The sequence below is a fragment of the Phascolarctos cinereus genome, unplaced genomic scaffold (genome assembly GCF_003287225.1).
Source record: "Phascolarctos cinereus isolate Bilbo 61053 unplaced genomic scaffold, phaCin_HiC Scaffold_4;HRSCAF=312, whole genome shotgun sequence".
Classification (NCBI taxonomy): domain Eukaryota; kingdom Metazoa; phylum Chordata; class Mammalia; order Diprotodontia; family Phascolarctidae; genus Phascolarctos; species Phascolarctos cinereus.
This window is the reverse complement of record NW_027555847.1, coordinates 161830584-161843283: the sequence shown is the minus strand read 5'-3', so window position 1 is coordinate 161843283 and position 12700 is coordinate 161830584. Positions and strand designations below refer to the sequence as shown.

The following is a 12700-nucleotide window of genomic DNA, read 5'->3' as shown; positions in this document are numbered from 1 at the left end:
GCTATTTTGTCCTTTCTTTCACTGATTACTATTGAATTAAATTAATTAATTATTAATATTGAATAAATTGAAGAATGAAAGGAGCCAATGGTATATTTTCTCATTCCTCAACTTCAGTTCCTACACTGATGCCTTCAGACAGTAAGTACCAGGGGTAGGGAACCTGTGGCCTTCTAGGTTTTCTTCTGACTGAATCCAGGCTTTACAGAACAAATCTTTTTATTAAGGGATTTGTTCTGTATGGTTCGGATTCAGTCAAAGGGCCACACTTGAAAACCCAGAGGGCCACATGTGTCCTCAAGGCAGCAGGTTCCCCACCCCAGATATAGACCTTAAGCAAAAACTGATAGACACTGTTCTGCTTGTAATGGGATGGGGTACAGAGCATGTTGACAGGTCTTATTAATTTCTGCAGTTTTATATATGGCCCTCTTATTACCCTTACTCATAAGCATGTCTCCCTGATGTCACAATAATAATGGCTAATATGTACTAAGCTATTTATTAAGCTAATCAGAGCTGAGCATTGATTAATACATTTAAGATGTACCTAAACCCTAGGGATACAAAATAGGCTCTCTGCCTTTGCATCAGGTACCCCCATGCCTAGAATGCACTCCCTCTTTACCTCTGCCTTGTAGAGTTCCTAGGTTAAGCCTCAGTTTAGGTATCACCTCCTAAACAAGTCTTGTTCTGATCCTCTCAATTGATAGTGCCCCACTGAAATTATATGTATTTTATGTTTGCTGGTCTACATATAGTTTCCCTCCCCTTTAGCCCACCCTACCCCTCCATATAATGTAAGCTCCTTGAGGGTAGGGACTGCTTTGTTTTTGTCTATTTACCCTCCCAGTGCCTGGCACATGGGTACTTGACAGATGAAAGATTGACTTAGAAGTCTTCTGAAAGCAATCCCTTGCCCACTGAGTACTAACATTCACCTCCTTCCTTCCAACTTGTGCCACTCATAGCCAAAACTCCAACAACAGCTGAGACTCAGCTGTACTCAACCTCCACTAATTCTGATGAACTGAAATGTCAGAAGGCTTGCGCTTAGTGCAACCACAGAAAAAAGAGTCCGTAGTAGAGAGATCTTCCCTTAAAAGTTGCAAAGGACATGACAAAATTTTGCTCTCGCTCATGGAAAACACATGGAATTTATCCAGGCTCACTGCGTACTTATTCTCATGGGAAAAATAAACATGTACAGCAACCTAGATCCCATCAGGCAGATACAGTCAGTTACTCAAGGGTTACTGGACTCCTTTTTGGCCCTCTGATCCAAGAAACTGCCCTCTGGTTTTCCCAAGATGGGTCTATTTTTCTCACAATAATGACATTCACAAAAATCTTTTTAATTCATGGATTTAGAGCCAAAAAAACCTTAGAGGTTATCTAATCCAGCCCTTTCTCATTTTACAGAGGACCAAGCTGAAAGCCAGGGAGATTAAGTGCTATTCTTGAGGCCACACAGGTAACTGGAATTTAAGCCAAGACCTTCAACACCAAATCTAATTATATTGTCATACAGAAGTGGCTGGCTGGCCATTTTTATCTTTTGACATAGTTGGAGGGGAGGGGAGCAAGGGAAAGATAAGGGTGGGGAAAGAATGAATATGATTTAGCAATCAGTAACTGGAGGAGTTGTGGAATCTTCTATAGAAAATAGTAAATATAGAATAACTTCCCTTTCTGGAATGACTTAAGTGTGAAACTTCCTAAAAGAAGTGAGCTGTATTAGCTGACCTTTAAAAGTCTCTTCTAGCTGTAACTCTCTGGAATCTAGTTGTTAGAAGCATTTGATTCTTGCTCTGCCTGCTGAGTGCTATGCACAGCACATGAGCACATGCTATCGTTTCTGCAGCAGTGTCCATTAGTGATGGGATAGATTTGAGAGCTTCATCCACAGAAATTTAGATAGATTACTATGTATCTGGCCTTGAATTTAAAATTAGAAACTACTTCCTTTAGTAACAGGGCGTAATACGTGACTATTCCATGTGTCACTGTGGAATTTGGATTGTGTAATTAGACTCTAGAACTTTTCCAAAATTTCTCCCTGTGTCCTACAGTGTGAGAAAGAACACTTAGATGCTATTTTGATACAAGTCTAAGTTTATCAGGGTAGACAAGAGCTTTTACGAAACTGAATTTCCATGAAGATGGCTACACAAAATGCTATGGCATTGGTAGGAACTGAGCTGTGGAAGACTGTCAAATCATATTTAGGCCACTCTCTTCACTCTGAAGAACTATATTTTTAAAAAAAATTTTTTTTTTTAGGCAATTGGGGTTAAGTGACTTCCACAGGGTCACACAGCTACTAAGTGTCAAGTGTTTGGTCTGAGGCGATTTGAACTCAGTACTCCTGACTTCAGACCAGTGCTCTATCCGCTGCACCACCTAGCTGCACCTGAAGAACTATATTATTAAGGACATATAGTAATGACCCAGTAAGTCAACTGAAGCAACAAGGCCCTTGTTTGTGGGCATTGTAAATAATCAATTCAAATTAGAAATGAGATCAATCAGTAATCAACAAGCATTTGTTAAGCTACTATTATATTCCAGACAATAGATTATGGAGAACAAAGACTAGAACTGAAACATTTTCTACTCTTAAAGCATTTACATTTATAGGTGCCATTAATTAAGGAATCAAAGGGACTGTGGGAAGGAAACATTTCAGTGGGCTTCCCCAGTAGGCATAGGCTGTGAAAGTATATTGCTTCAAATTCTGGGCAATGTGGTGTTTTATTCCTAGAAAGTCATCTATCTACTTGCCATATCTGTCTTTGCTCCTAAACAGAATAGATAGAAATTTGTTGAGGGCCAGAGCTGGAGAGTCTAATATGGGGTAAGGAATTTAGGTTAGAGCTTGACTCTTTCCTTATCCTACTCTTAAGGGCTTATCTATTCAGAATATTTAGCTCCCCAATTTCCCCCTGCCCAGAAGGTCTTAGAATACTCTGCCCCTTTAACCTTGTTGGCAAGCAGGTGTGAAAAATTAAGGATGTACATAAAGGCTGGGGTTAGTCACTTAAGAATAGCTAGAACACCCTTGAGATGATTGTTAGGTCTCACTATATAATCCAGACTCTCAGAATAATAAATTGGTTCAGTCTTTCACTGACCCACCTGGCCCTCATCTCTTTATTTCACATTCCTCCATTTGCTGCAACACTTAGTCGCAGGCAACAGAAATCGGGGAGCCTGGGAATATCCAGCCTCAAAATTTCCTGGCATTCAATGACTAGAATTCACCTTTCCAGGAATGTTATATTAGGAGGAGATAGGAAGAGCCACTTTGATTGTAAGTTCCATGAGACAGGCACTATTTATTGAAATTGTTTTGCCCTGAGCATCTTACACAGTTGTCTGCACATAAGAGATGCCTAATGTTGGTTAAATTAAAATACTTTAGTAATTTCTGGGGGCCAATCAGGGTCACCAGTTTTGCTAAATACAGTTAATAGTGTTACTTTTATCCTTCTGCTAATCCCAATTTTCAATTATACTGGTTTTGTCTAGCTTGTCTGCCTGTACTTTTCCACTGCTCTGCTGGTGAATTTATGTAATCTCAGAACCTAAGGGGATGCATTACCAAAAAAGCTATGTTTCATTTTCAGCAGGTATAGAATCATCCCTTTGAGCTGCTCCTTGCTTGTTGTGAGGCATTAATGAGGCTTGGTGATGGTTGGTGAATGTTCTGCAGAGTGATAAAGGAAGCCACCCAAGGCTGCAACTGCCACAGCTGTTTTGTGGGAAGAACACCCATCTGGAGAGAAAGAATAATGTTAGGCTGCCCATCAGATATGCTTTTCATTGCTTCTGAGGGTTGCCACAGATCCCCACCTTGATGTTATCACTTATTTGTTCAGCCTTAGGCATGGACCTTTAGCTCATATGTTAATCTGATAAAATTATTTAGTAAAGTTGTTAAACATCTCAAATGGTGTCACCCACATTGTTTTATTCCTTTTAAACACCCCTAGTAAATGTGAGTGAGTCATGACTGTTTCCCCATTTCACAGAAGTGAAGAGAAAGGACCTGACTCAGACACACAGAATGAAGGTTGCCTTCCTTCTCACTCCTTGTCCCTGTGTCCTTTCTTTTGTTGTCACCAAGCTAAATGAGCTTCTGTTTTTTAAAGATGCATGGTCTTGAAAGGTTCTGGATTTGGTTCACTTTGTTAATGCATCCGACCTTGCAGGAGAGTCCCAGGATTACTAGTCTGCCTTAAGGAAATAGCTGCCTCCCACAACTAAATAAGATCATATCTCTCCAGCAGGTAGGAGGAATTAGTTCTTAATTGGTAATCAGTATTTGGCAGGTACTACTAGCACTGATAAAGAAAAGTCTGAGGGCCTTGTGATGGCTTCCCCATTGCTAAAACCTATAAAATTGTTTCAGTCTCCTTTCTTATCACCACTTGCAGGTGGAGATGTTGATGAGAAGCTAAATAGCTAAAAGAGAGAAGGAGAGAATGGAAGGGTTTGGCTAATCACACCCTAGGTAACTGAGAGTAAAATGTACATTGACATGGTAGGAGAATACCCAGAATGGATCTATCTTGCTCTCTGCTTGCCCCTTAAACTTAGGGAGGCATTCTTAAGAAAAGAAAAATAAATAAACTAAATTCCACCTAAAATATGAAAAACAAGAAATTGCAGCAAGTCTTTCTATCAACTCTGATATCACTAACCCACTTTTTCTTTCTGTAACCCCAAATTAACATCTCCTTTTAGTCTTCTGGACCACCTGACATGAGTGAAGGAAGCCAGGGCTCTTCCCTAGAAATATTTTCTTTTTCCTGAAGAATATAATCCCAATGTGCATTTTCAGAAGAGCAAATGCAATTTATGCCTATTAAATTGTCATGTATTTCTGTTAGTAAAATATAGGGCATCTCTGCAGAGGATAATGTGTGTATAGGGAGAGGTGACTAAGTATAGTGCCAGGCTTTTCTCATTTGTCTTCTGGGCACTGGAAAGACATCCCATTAGCTTTTGATGGTTTTACCTGAAAATCCTTTCTCTCTCCTCTTAACTCTTCTCAATGATTGCTGTTGGTCTTCACCAACTATGGGTAATTGTTTTCTATTGTCATCTGGGGACAGAAAAAAAATAGAGAGGAGCATCAGGTGAAACTCTTTCAACTGAGTTTTCACAAATGTCTCCTGCCATCCCCCATCCTCATTTCCAACAACCCTATCCTGTTGTGGGAGATTTCTAGAACCTGAAGGTGCTGAGTTTGTGGTTTCTCTCACTCCTGACTGTGTATGCCAAGTGCTTTAGAAATGGGAGTTATCATTATGTTTATTCCATCAATTCTAGAGTTCCTGCTACTTCTCTCATAAGATCTCTTTCTTGCAAACTTCTCTTAGATGCCCAAATCCTTTTTTAGGACCCTGAAGGCAAATGATCTCAACTTAGAAACCCCATTGCAAGGCCTTTAGCTCAGTTCTTTTGCTTTCCTGCCAGTGCTCTGTACCGCTCCTCTCTTTTTATATTGTGTCTCTTCTGTTCCTTGGATGGAGACCATGAACATTAAGAGCAGTGACAGTACATTCCTAGCATTCAGTAAAATTCCCTCCATTGAATATTATCAGTGCTTGGGAAAATGGTTTTTCATCTTTGCAAAATCTCCAATGAGTTGCTAATGCATTTTCTTCTGATGGGACATGGAAGATTGCATTTTCATCTTGTCTAGCTCCTCAACTTCCCTACTACCAAAGTAGTCACCTATACTCACAAGGCTTCCCAAAGCATCCCTCCTTAGGTTTCTGCCAGGTAAGAATAGCCTGTAGCCATCTAGGCTTGTAGAAATCTGAGTATCCAGAAAGTCCACAGAACATGACTGAGGAAAAGAACATGAAATTAATTGTCTTGTCAAATATCCTGGGTGCCTTTGGCAGTCTTCCCCACCTCTTTTCCCATTGTTATGCCTGCTATATCCTCAGGGGTCAGTACAAACCTGAGCAGAGTTGAGGATATTGAGCCACTGGAACTCTTGGCTGATAGGGAAGAGTAAAACTGCATCTTTGATATAGGAACAGGAGGCAGAATCTAGTTCATCTTTGATTTTAGCATCATCTCAAACATTGAGAGCTTCAATGAATGTTGGATAAAGTCATGGGGTTTTGGGGAGATTAAAATTTTTTATAAGATTTGGGCTTCCAAACTAAAGAACAATTCCAGCTTACTTTATCCCTGACCCAAAGAGCAGGGACTGATGTCCCTCAGTCACTCAAGAGTTGACACTCTGCATTTTAGGGAAAAGGGGAATTGTTGTACAAAAAGGAAGTCAGAACTGTCATCAAAAATGTGTGTGTGTGTGTGTGTGTGTGTGTGTGTGTGTGTGAGAGAGAGAGAGAGAAGAGAAGAGAAGGATTATATATACTTATCTGGAGAATGGAAAGCAATTCGTACTATTTTCCATAAAGAGATCTCGATCTAGAAATGGGAATCCAACTTCTTCAGTTTTCAAATTCAATGCCATCATATTAGCACAGAAAATTTCCATGTAGTATTTGGATTGGAGGAACAGGCCAGCTGAGCATCCTTTCTAGGGACCAGAACACCAGAGAGCACTGAATTTCATTTTGGTGGAAGGAAGGAGTAGCAATTGTTAAGAGAGAAATGTATGATTTTGAAATGGACCTCAGAAATTGTCAGTGTATGTAAAATGAGGGCTTTTGCCAGGATTCTTTCTGCATGAAGTCCTGCAACATGTGTAATTGGGACTCTTACCTGTAGTTCTTTCTAGAACTCACCCTGTTTTTTGTCTTCAGGAACAGCATCTATAGTAGGTTCTGAGAGACCAGGGGTCCAAAGATCCAGATGTCATCTACTCACCTACTCATTTTGATTCTTATCACATATAAATATTGAGTCTTTCCTATGCCAAGGGAGTTCCTGAATTTTAAAAAGTGTTTTGAAATATTGAACTGAACTCTTAGAGACAACTTTCCCCCCTTCCAATTTTGGATCGGAAGCATCTGACAGAAATTCAACTAGGCAGGGGATATAAGTAGACCTTTTTTTTACTTCTAGTCACAAAAATCATGCAGAGAATCTTTCTGACAAGTGAAGATACAAATAATTAGGAATTAGAGTACAATTTCAATCTGAAATCTGTAGGTGAGTAGTCAGTAAGAGCAATGTGCCTTGAAGATCAGGGGGGAAAGCCATGGGCAACAGGCTATGTCCCAAAGAAAAACAGCCTATTTTTCAGGTCTTTGATTTTGGCTCCAATAAAACATTGTCATATATATGGTGGTAGCTGGATGGCCTCCTGCTCAACACTATTTAAATTTGGTGCTATCTGGAATTCTAGAGCAATCTTCTAGTCCACAAAATAGTCACTTACCATTTTGGCAATCAGGAAATAGAGGAGCTGGTGTGACAGTGTATAGCCCATGCAGCCAGGCTTAGTCATGAGTTCCCTGCAGATGTCAGTGACGGTACAGGGCTGCAAGCCCTCCTTCCTGAGGAGCAAGCAGTCCCAGGTTGTTATTTGGATAAAACAATGAATGAAGGTCAGGAGAACTGTAGGCCTGGTGACACTGACACAGGTACTTATTGCCTTTCGGAGAATTGGTCTTGAGCTTCAAAAGTATATAGAAATGGGAGGAATTTCTGTGAGGAGTGTTTGTATATTATCAGTGGGGCAGCTGGTGGTACTTTTCTATTGGGGAAGAAAGAAAAAGGGTAATTAAACTCACTTGGTTCCTAGTAAGAGGGCCATGCATGAATCACTTAATTCTTCTGAAAAAAAATCTGAGTTGTCAAACTTGAAGTAGATGATGGAGGTGTTTGTTTGACTCCATGAATGAGGGAGATTCCAAAACCCTGGCTGTAGAGTCTCTTGAAATTCTGTCAGAGTGAAGTTGACCAGTAACACAGTAAGAGAAAGCAATTTTACATAAATCTGATACCAGATTTCCATCCTACTGATGCCTGAACATTCATAACCCATGCCCAAATTTCTTGTGTCTCATAAACATATGGCTAGGGTCTTGTGACCTTCACCAACCACTTGAGAACTGGAGTTGAAATGATTTAGGAAATATATTCTCACCAACAGGAAGAGACCCTTACTGTCAGTCAGTCAAATAAATATTTATTGAGTGCTGTCCCAAGCACTGGGGATACAAAGAAAGGTGAAAGACAATCCTGGTCCTGGAGGAACTCACAATAAACCCCAAAGAAGAGCATTACTGATGGATGATACTTAATTTTCTCTAAAGGATGAATAAACAAGTGCTTCTGGTTTGGTTAGAAAGTGAGGGAGTCTTATAAGACCTAGCCACAATTAGAGTATCTATACAGAATGACATACAATGACATGTCATTTAAAGATAAGCTTCTACTGTGGCACCATTTCTCCAGGTAGAGAGACCTGGAAATGCCAGAGGGAGCTTTTTGGAGTCAGAAAGGACTGTGAAAGGAGACACTTTCTGCTAATTCCTCTCAGTTGAGCTCCTGTGTGCTTTGTAAGGAGGCTGGATGGCAATTTGTCTACTCAACCCCCTAGGTTTGCCAGAATCATTCAAACAAGAGAGAGTAGTTTCCCTAGCAAATAAACCTCCTGACTTGCACAATATTTACCTTTGAAGTACTTAGAGTCACTGAGCTTGAGGTAGATTGTGGCTCTGGTGATGAGTGGTAACAATTTCTTCACTATCTTCTCTACCCTCAGGCTCAGGGGCTTCAGGGCAGGCTCCTGGCCCCATTTCTCCAAGACACCTTTTAGTTGTACTGTGAAGGAACATGACAGGCCTGTGAATCAGGTCTAGACCCATTGGTGTGCTTTGGCTCCTCTTATTCAGAGAAATGTGTCTGAATCTCATCCCTGTGCATTATTTAGGCAGAGGCTACTGCCCCCAAATCCTGCTATCATTGTTCCAGTTCTTTCTACCAACAATGAGGTACTACTACTCCCTACCCCTCTTTATAGGTGGAACTGGGATTGGAAGAACTGGGGGACTGGAAACAAGGTAGCTTCAGCCCTTAATTTTCTCTGCTATGAGCCAAGGCAAATCTCTTTCTGAACTCTACCCATTTTCCTCAAGATTAAGTCCCCTTCTCTCTTCACTGAGGTGTTCTGGGAATGAATGAAGTCATTAAAGGGAATCATATGTATGGAATTTTGTAGTTTGTGGAGGATTAGATCTCTAGAAAGTTGAAGAATGAAATGGCCATAGTAGAAGAGCTCAACTAAATTCTGCCTGAGGCTACATTAAAAGAAAAAAATCGAAGGGTCTAGAATAATTGTTGTGTGTCCCAGAGGAGTAGGGAAAATGGTGATAGGTATTTCCCAGGGTTGCAATTTTTTCCTTTCTCCTCTTAGTCATTAACATGGTCAAAAAATATCTACTATCCTCCCACCTTTCTCAGTAAGAATTAGAGATGAGCACTTTCCCCTTCATCCCAGGGTCCCAATACTAGGGTCATTTTCTTGCTAATCTTTTGGGTTTGGGATAGTAGGTGAGAAGAGCCTGCTGGGGAAAAAAAATTAATTGTACATAGTATGGCCCAAATCCAGACCCCATGGATATAAGCAAATCTGCTTCAAACCCTAGCAACATCATCTCCTAGGATTTTCTGGCACCGCAAATTCCAGTTGCAGGAAGGCTGAGCTGGCAGCCAACATGGAATAGGATTAAGAAGGGCTCCCATTACCTCCAGTGGGAGGATTACTTTTGTAGGTAGAAGCCTAATGGAAACAATCCTATACCAAGATCTTAAGACCCAGGCTGTTTTCTCCCTTAAGGATAGTTATTACTATTCTAAAGGGGGATGACTGACCCCACACCAGAGTGGAGTTTTCTCTCTGTTTGGCTTGGCCTTTCTCAAATACATTATCATCAGACTACTTTCCCCTTCCAAAGCTGAACAAACACTTCATCCACTTTCCCAAAACCTCTAAATGTCTTTGGTTACAATACATTGTGAGCTGAGGTAAGAATAGAGGAATAGTTTGTCCACAGGAAATCCAGAGAACTAAGAGAAATGTTTTTATTATACTCTCTGTTAAGCAAGAATCTTATCTCCTAACTTGTTGGTACAATGAGAAAAGAAAATGAGTCATAGAGACTGTTTGCTTTGGTTTGGGAAACTGGTCTACAGCATTCTTTAGAAACCTATGCCTCCAAAATTTTTTCTTCATTGTTTAACATAATTCTTTTTACTTCTAAAAACCCAGGAGGTACAAGGCAAGGGTATCCTCCAGGCAGTCAGAGGCCAAATGAGAAAAAAAAAATCCGTACTCTTCCTAATTACCAAAACATAAAGTTCAGCTTCAGCTAATCTCCCATGCCTGACATTAGCATATGAGTAAAAACAATCTTCATTGTTAGCCTGTGGAAGAGAGGAAGTCACACTACCTTCTAGTACCCAGAATCCCATCACTCCATCCAGGTTAAGCTCCCTGAATCTCTTCTCCATGAACGATGTGGCTTTCTCCAGGGCAGGAAGGATCATCCTCCCCATGGCCACCTTGTTCTCTGAGAGGTCCTGTTGTTGGAGAGATAGGGGTGGCAACAGCAACGGCAGCAGCAGCAGCCCCAGTAGGTACATATCTTAGTCCCCTACACTCAGTCAAATGTTCACAGCAGCTCCTGTACTAGGTGCCTCACGTGCTCTCCACCCTCCTTCCGCCTCTTCCTTCTGACTGGACAAAAGGAGTAACAAAGACGTTTATGATTAGAAACAAGCATATAAGTAAGTGCCCACAGAAGGGTCACTCTGCACTCTAGAGCTGCTGATTTGGCACTGGTCCTGAATAGTGGGTAAAGGTCTATGCAAAAGGTATGCTTTGCTCATAATTTGGAACCCCTGGGGGGCTCAGTGTGACTGGCTTAAGTGGTAGCTGAGGTTAGTAGCTCAAGAATACATTTCTACCAAATAGTTTAGAAATCCTTAGGTACAGCATTTATTTTTTAAATTAATTTATTAATTTTTAGTTTTCAACAATCACTTCCACAAACTTTCGAGTTTTAAATTTTCTCCCTCTCTCACCCCACCTCCCTCCCCAAGACAGTATGCAATCTGAAATAGGCTCTATATATACATTCCTATTAAACATATTTTCATGTTAGTCATGTTGTAAAGAAGAATTAGAACCAAAGAGGAACCACAAGAAAGAAGTAACAAAACAAAACAGAAGAAGGAAAAAAAAAACAAATTATATGCTTTGATCTGTATTCAAACTCCGTAGTTCTTTCTCTGGATGTGGATAGCATTTTCCATCATTAGAGTTGGAGATGTCTTAGATCTTTGCATTGCTGAAAAGAGCGAAGTCTATCAAAGTTAGTCATCACACAGCGTGGCTGTTATCGTGTACAGCGTTCTCCTGGTTTTGCTCACTTCACTCAGCATTAGTTCATACAAGTCTTTCCAGGTTTTTCTGAAGTCCACTTGCTCATCATTTCTTATAGCACAATAGTATTCCATTACATTCATATACTACAACTTGTTCAGCCATTCTCCAATTAATGGGCAATTGCTCAATTTTCAATTTTTTGCCACCACAGAAAGAGCTGCTATAAATATTTTTGTATATGTGGGTCCTTTTCCCATTTGTATGATCTCTTCCAGATACAGCCCTAGAAGTGCTGTTGCTGAGTCAAAGGATATGCACATTTCTATACTGGGCATAGTTTCAAATTGCTCTCCAAAACGGTTAGATCATTTCACAACTCCACTAACAATGCATTAGTGTTCCAATTTCCCCACATCTTCTCCAACATTTATCATTTTCCTGTTTTGTCATGTTAGCCAATCTGATAGGTGTGATCTGGTTAGGTACAACATTTAGAACAGAGTAGGAACAAAAGGCTCATTTTTCTTTTCAGTATCCAAGCTCTCTAAGACTTTTCTGACTGGATGATTTCAAGGGTTGTTTCCAGCTCTAAATCCTATGATCTTTCACACCTGTAGCCCGCAAACATGCCTGCTGTTTGCCACAAGTCTCAGTTATCAACTTTACAAGATGTCTCCCAAGTCTGTACATAGTGTCTCTATCTAGATTCACAATGAAATCTCAAACTCAACTCAGAACCAAAATTTAACTCCTCCTCTTCCCCTAGATACTAAATTTGCTACTCCTTTAAACTTCCCTCTTTCTGTTGAGGGTACAATCATTCTCCTAGTCATCCAAGTCACAATTTTGGAGTCATCTCTGACCCTAGCTTCTCTTTCACCAACTATTTCCAATCAATTGTCAAATCATGTAATTTCTACCTTCAAAATATTTCTCATCCCCATCTGCTCTCAATTCTTGTGGTCACTTCAAGCTTTATTCAACTCTTGCAACATCTCCTAATTGGTCTTCCTACTTCGAAGCTCCCTTCTCTATCTTCCACACGACTATTAAAATAATTTTCCTAAGGCACCTGTCTGACTATATCTCCTTAGCTCAAGAATCTTGTTTCATTTTGGCTCTAGAATAAAATCCGAAGTACTCAGCCTGTCATTTAGAACATTTCAAATTCTATCTCTAGCTTACCTGTCTTAAAAAAAAAAAACCTCTGCCCAATTAAAAAGCATTTATTTTTTTTCTCTTCCCCACCTCCTCTTCCAGTTGAAAAACTAGATAAACAAAGCCCTTGTAACAAATACACATAGTTATGCAAAACAAATTCTCACATTGGCCATGCCTAAAAAATGTGTCTCATTCTGCATCTTGAAGTCA

General features: G+C 40.2%; 1 protein-coding gene across 1 annotated transcript; it reads right to left on the bottom strand.

The window, feature by feature from the left end:
• Window positions 1–3318: 3318 nt before the first annotated feature.
• Window positions 3319–10673, bottom strand: LOC110203203 (UPF0764 protein C16orf89 homolog). The gene is made up of 8 exons (XM_020979689.2): window positions 10392–10673; window positions 8614–8763; window positions 7728–7878; window positions 7373–7490; window positions 6433–6568; window positions 5756–5860; window positions 5024–5110; window positions 3319–3778 (listed from the first exon to the last, which is right to left on the bottom strand). Exons 1-8 carry the CDS (start codon window positions 10582–10584, stop codon window positions 3678–3680), a joined length of 1041 nt encoding a protein of 346 aa, XP_020835348.1. The 5' UTR covers window positions 10585–10673; the 3' UTR covers window positions 3319–3677.
• Between the last annotated feature and the right edge of the window lie 2027 nt (window positions 10674–12700).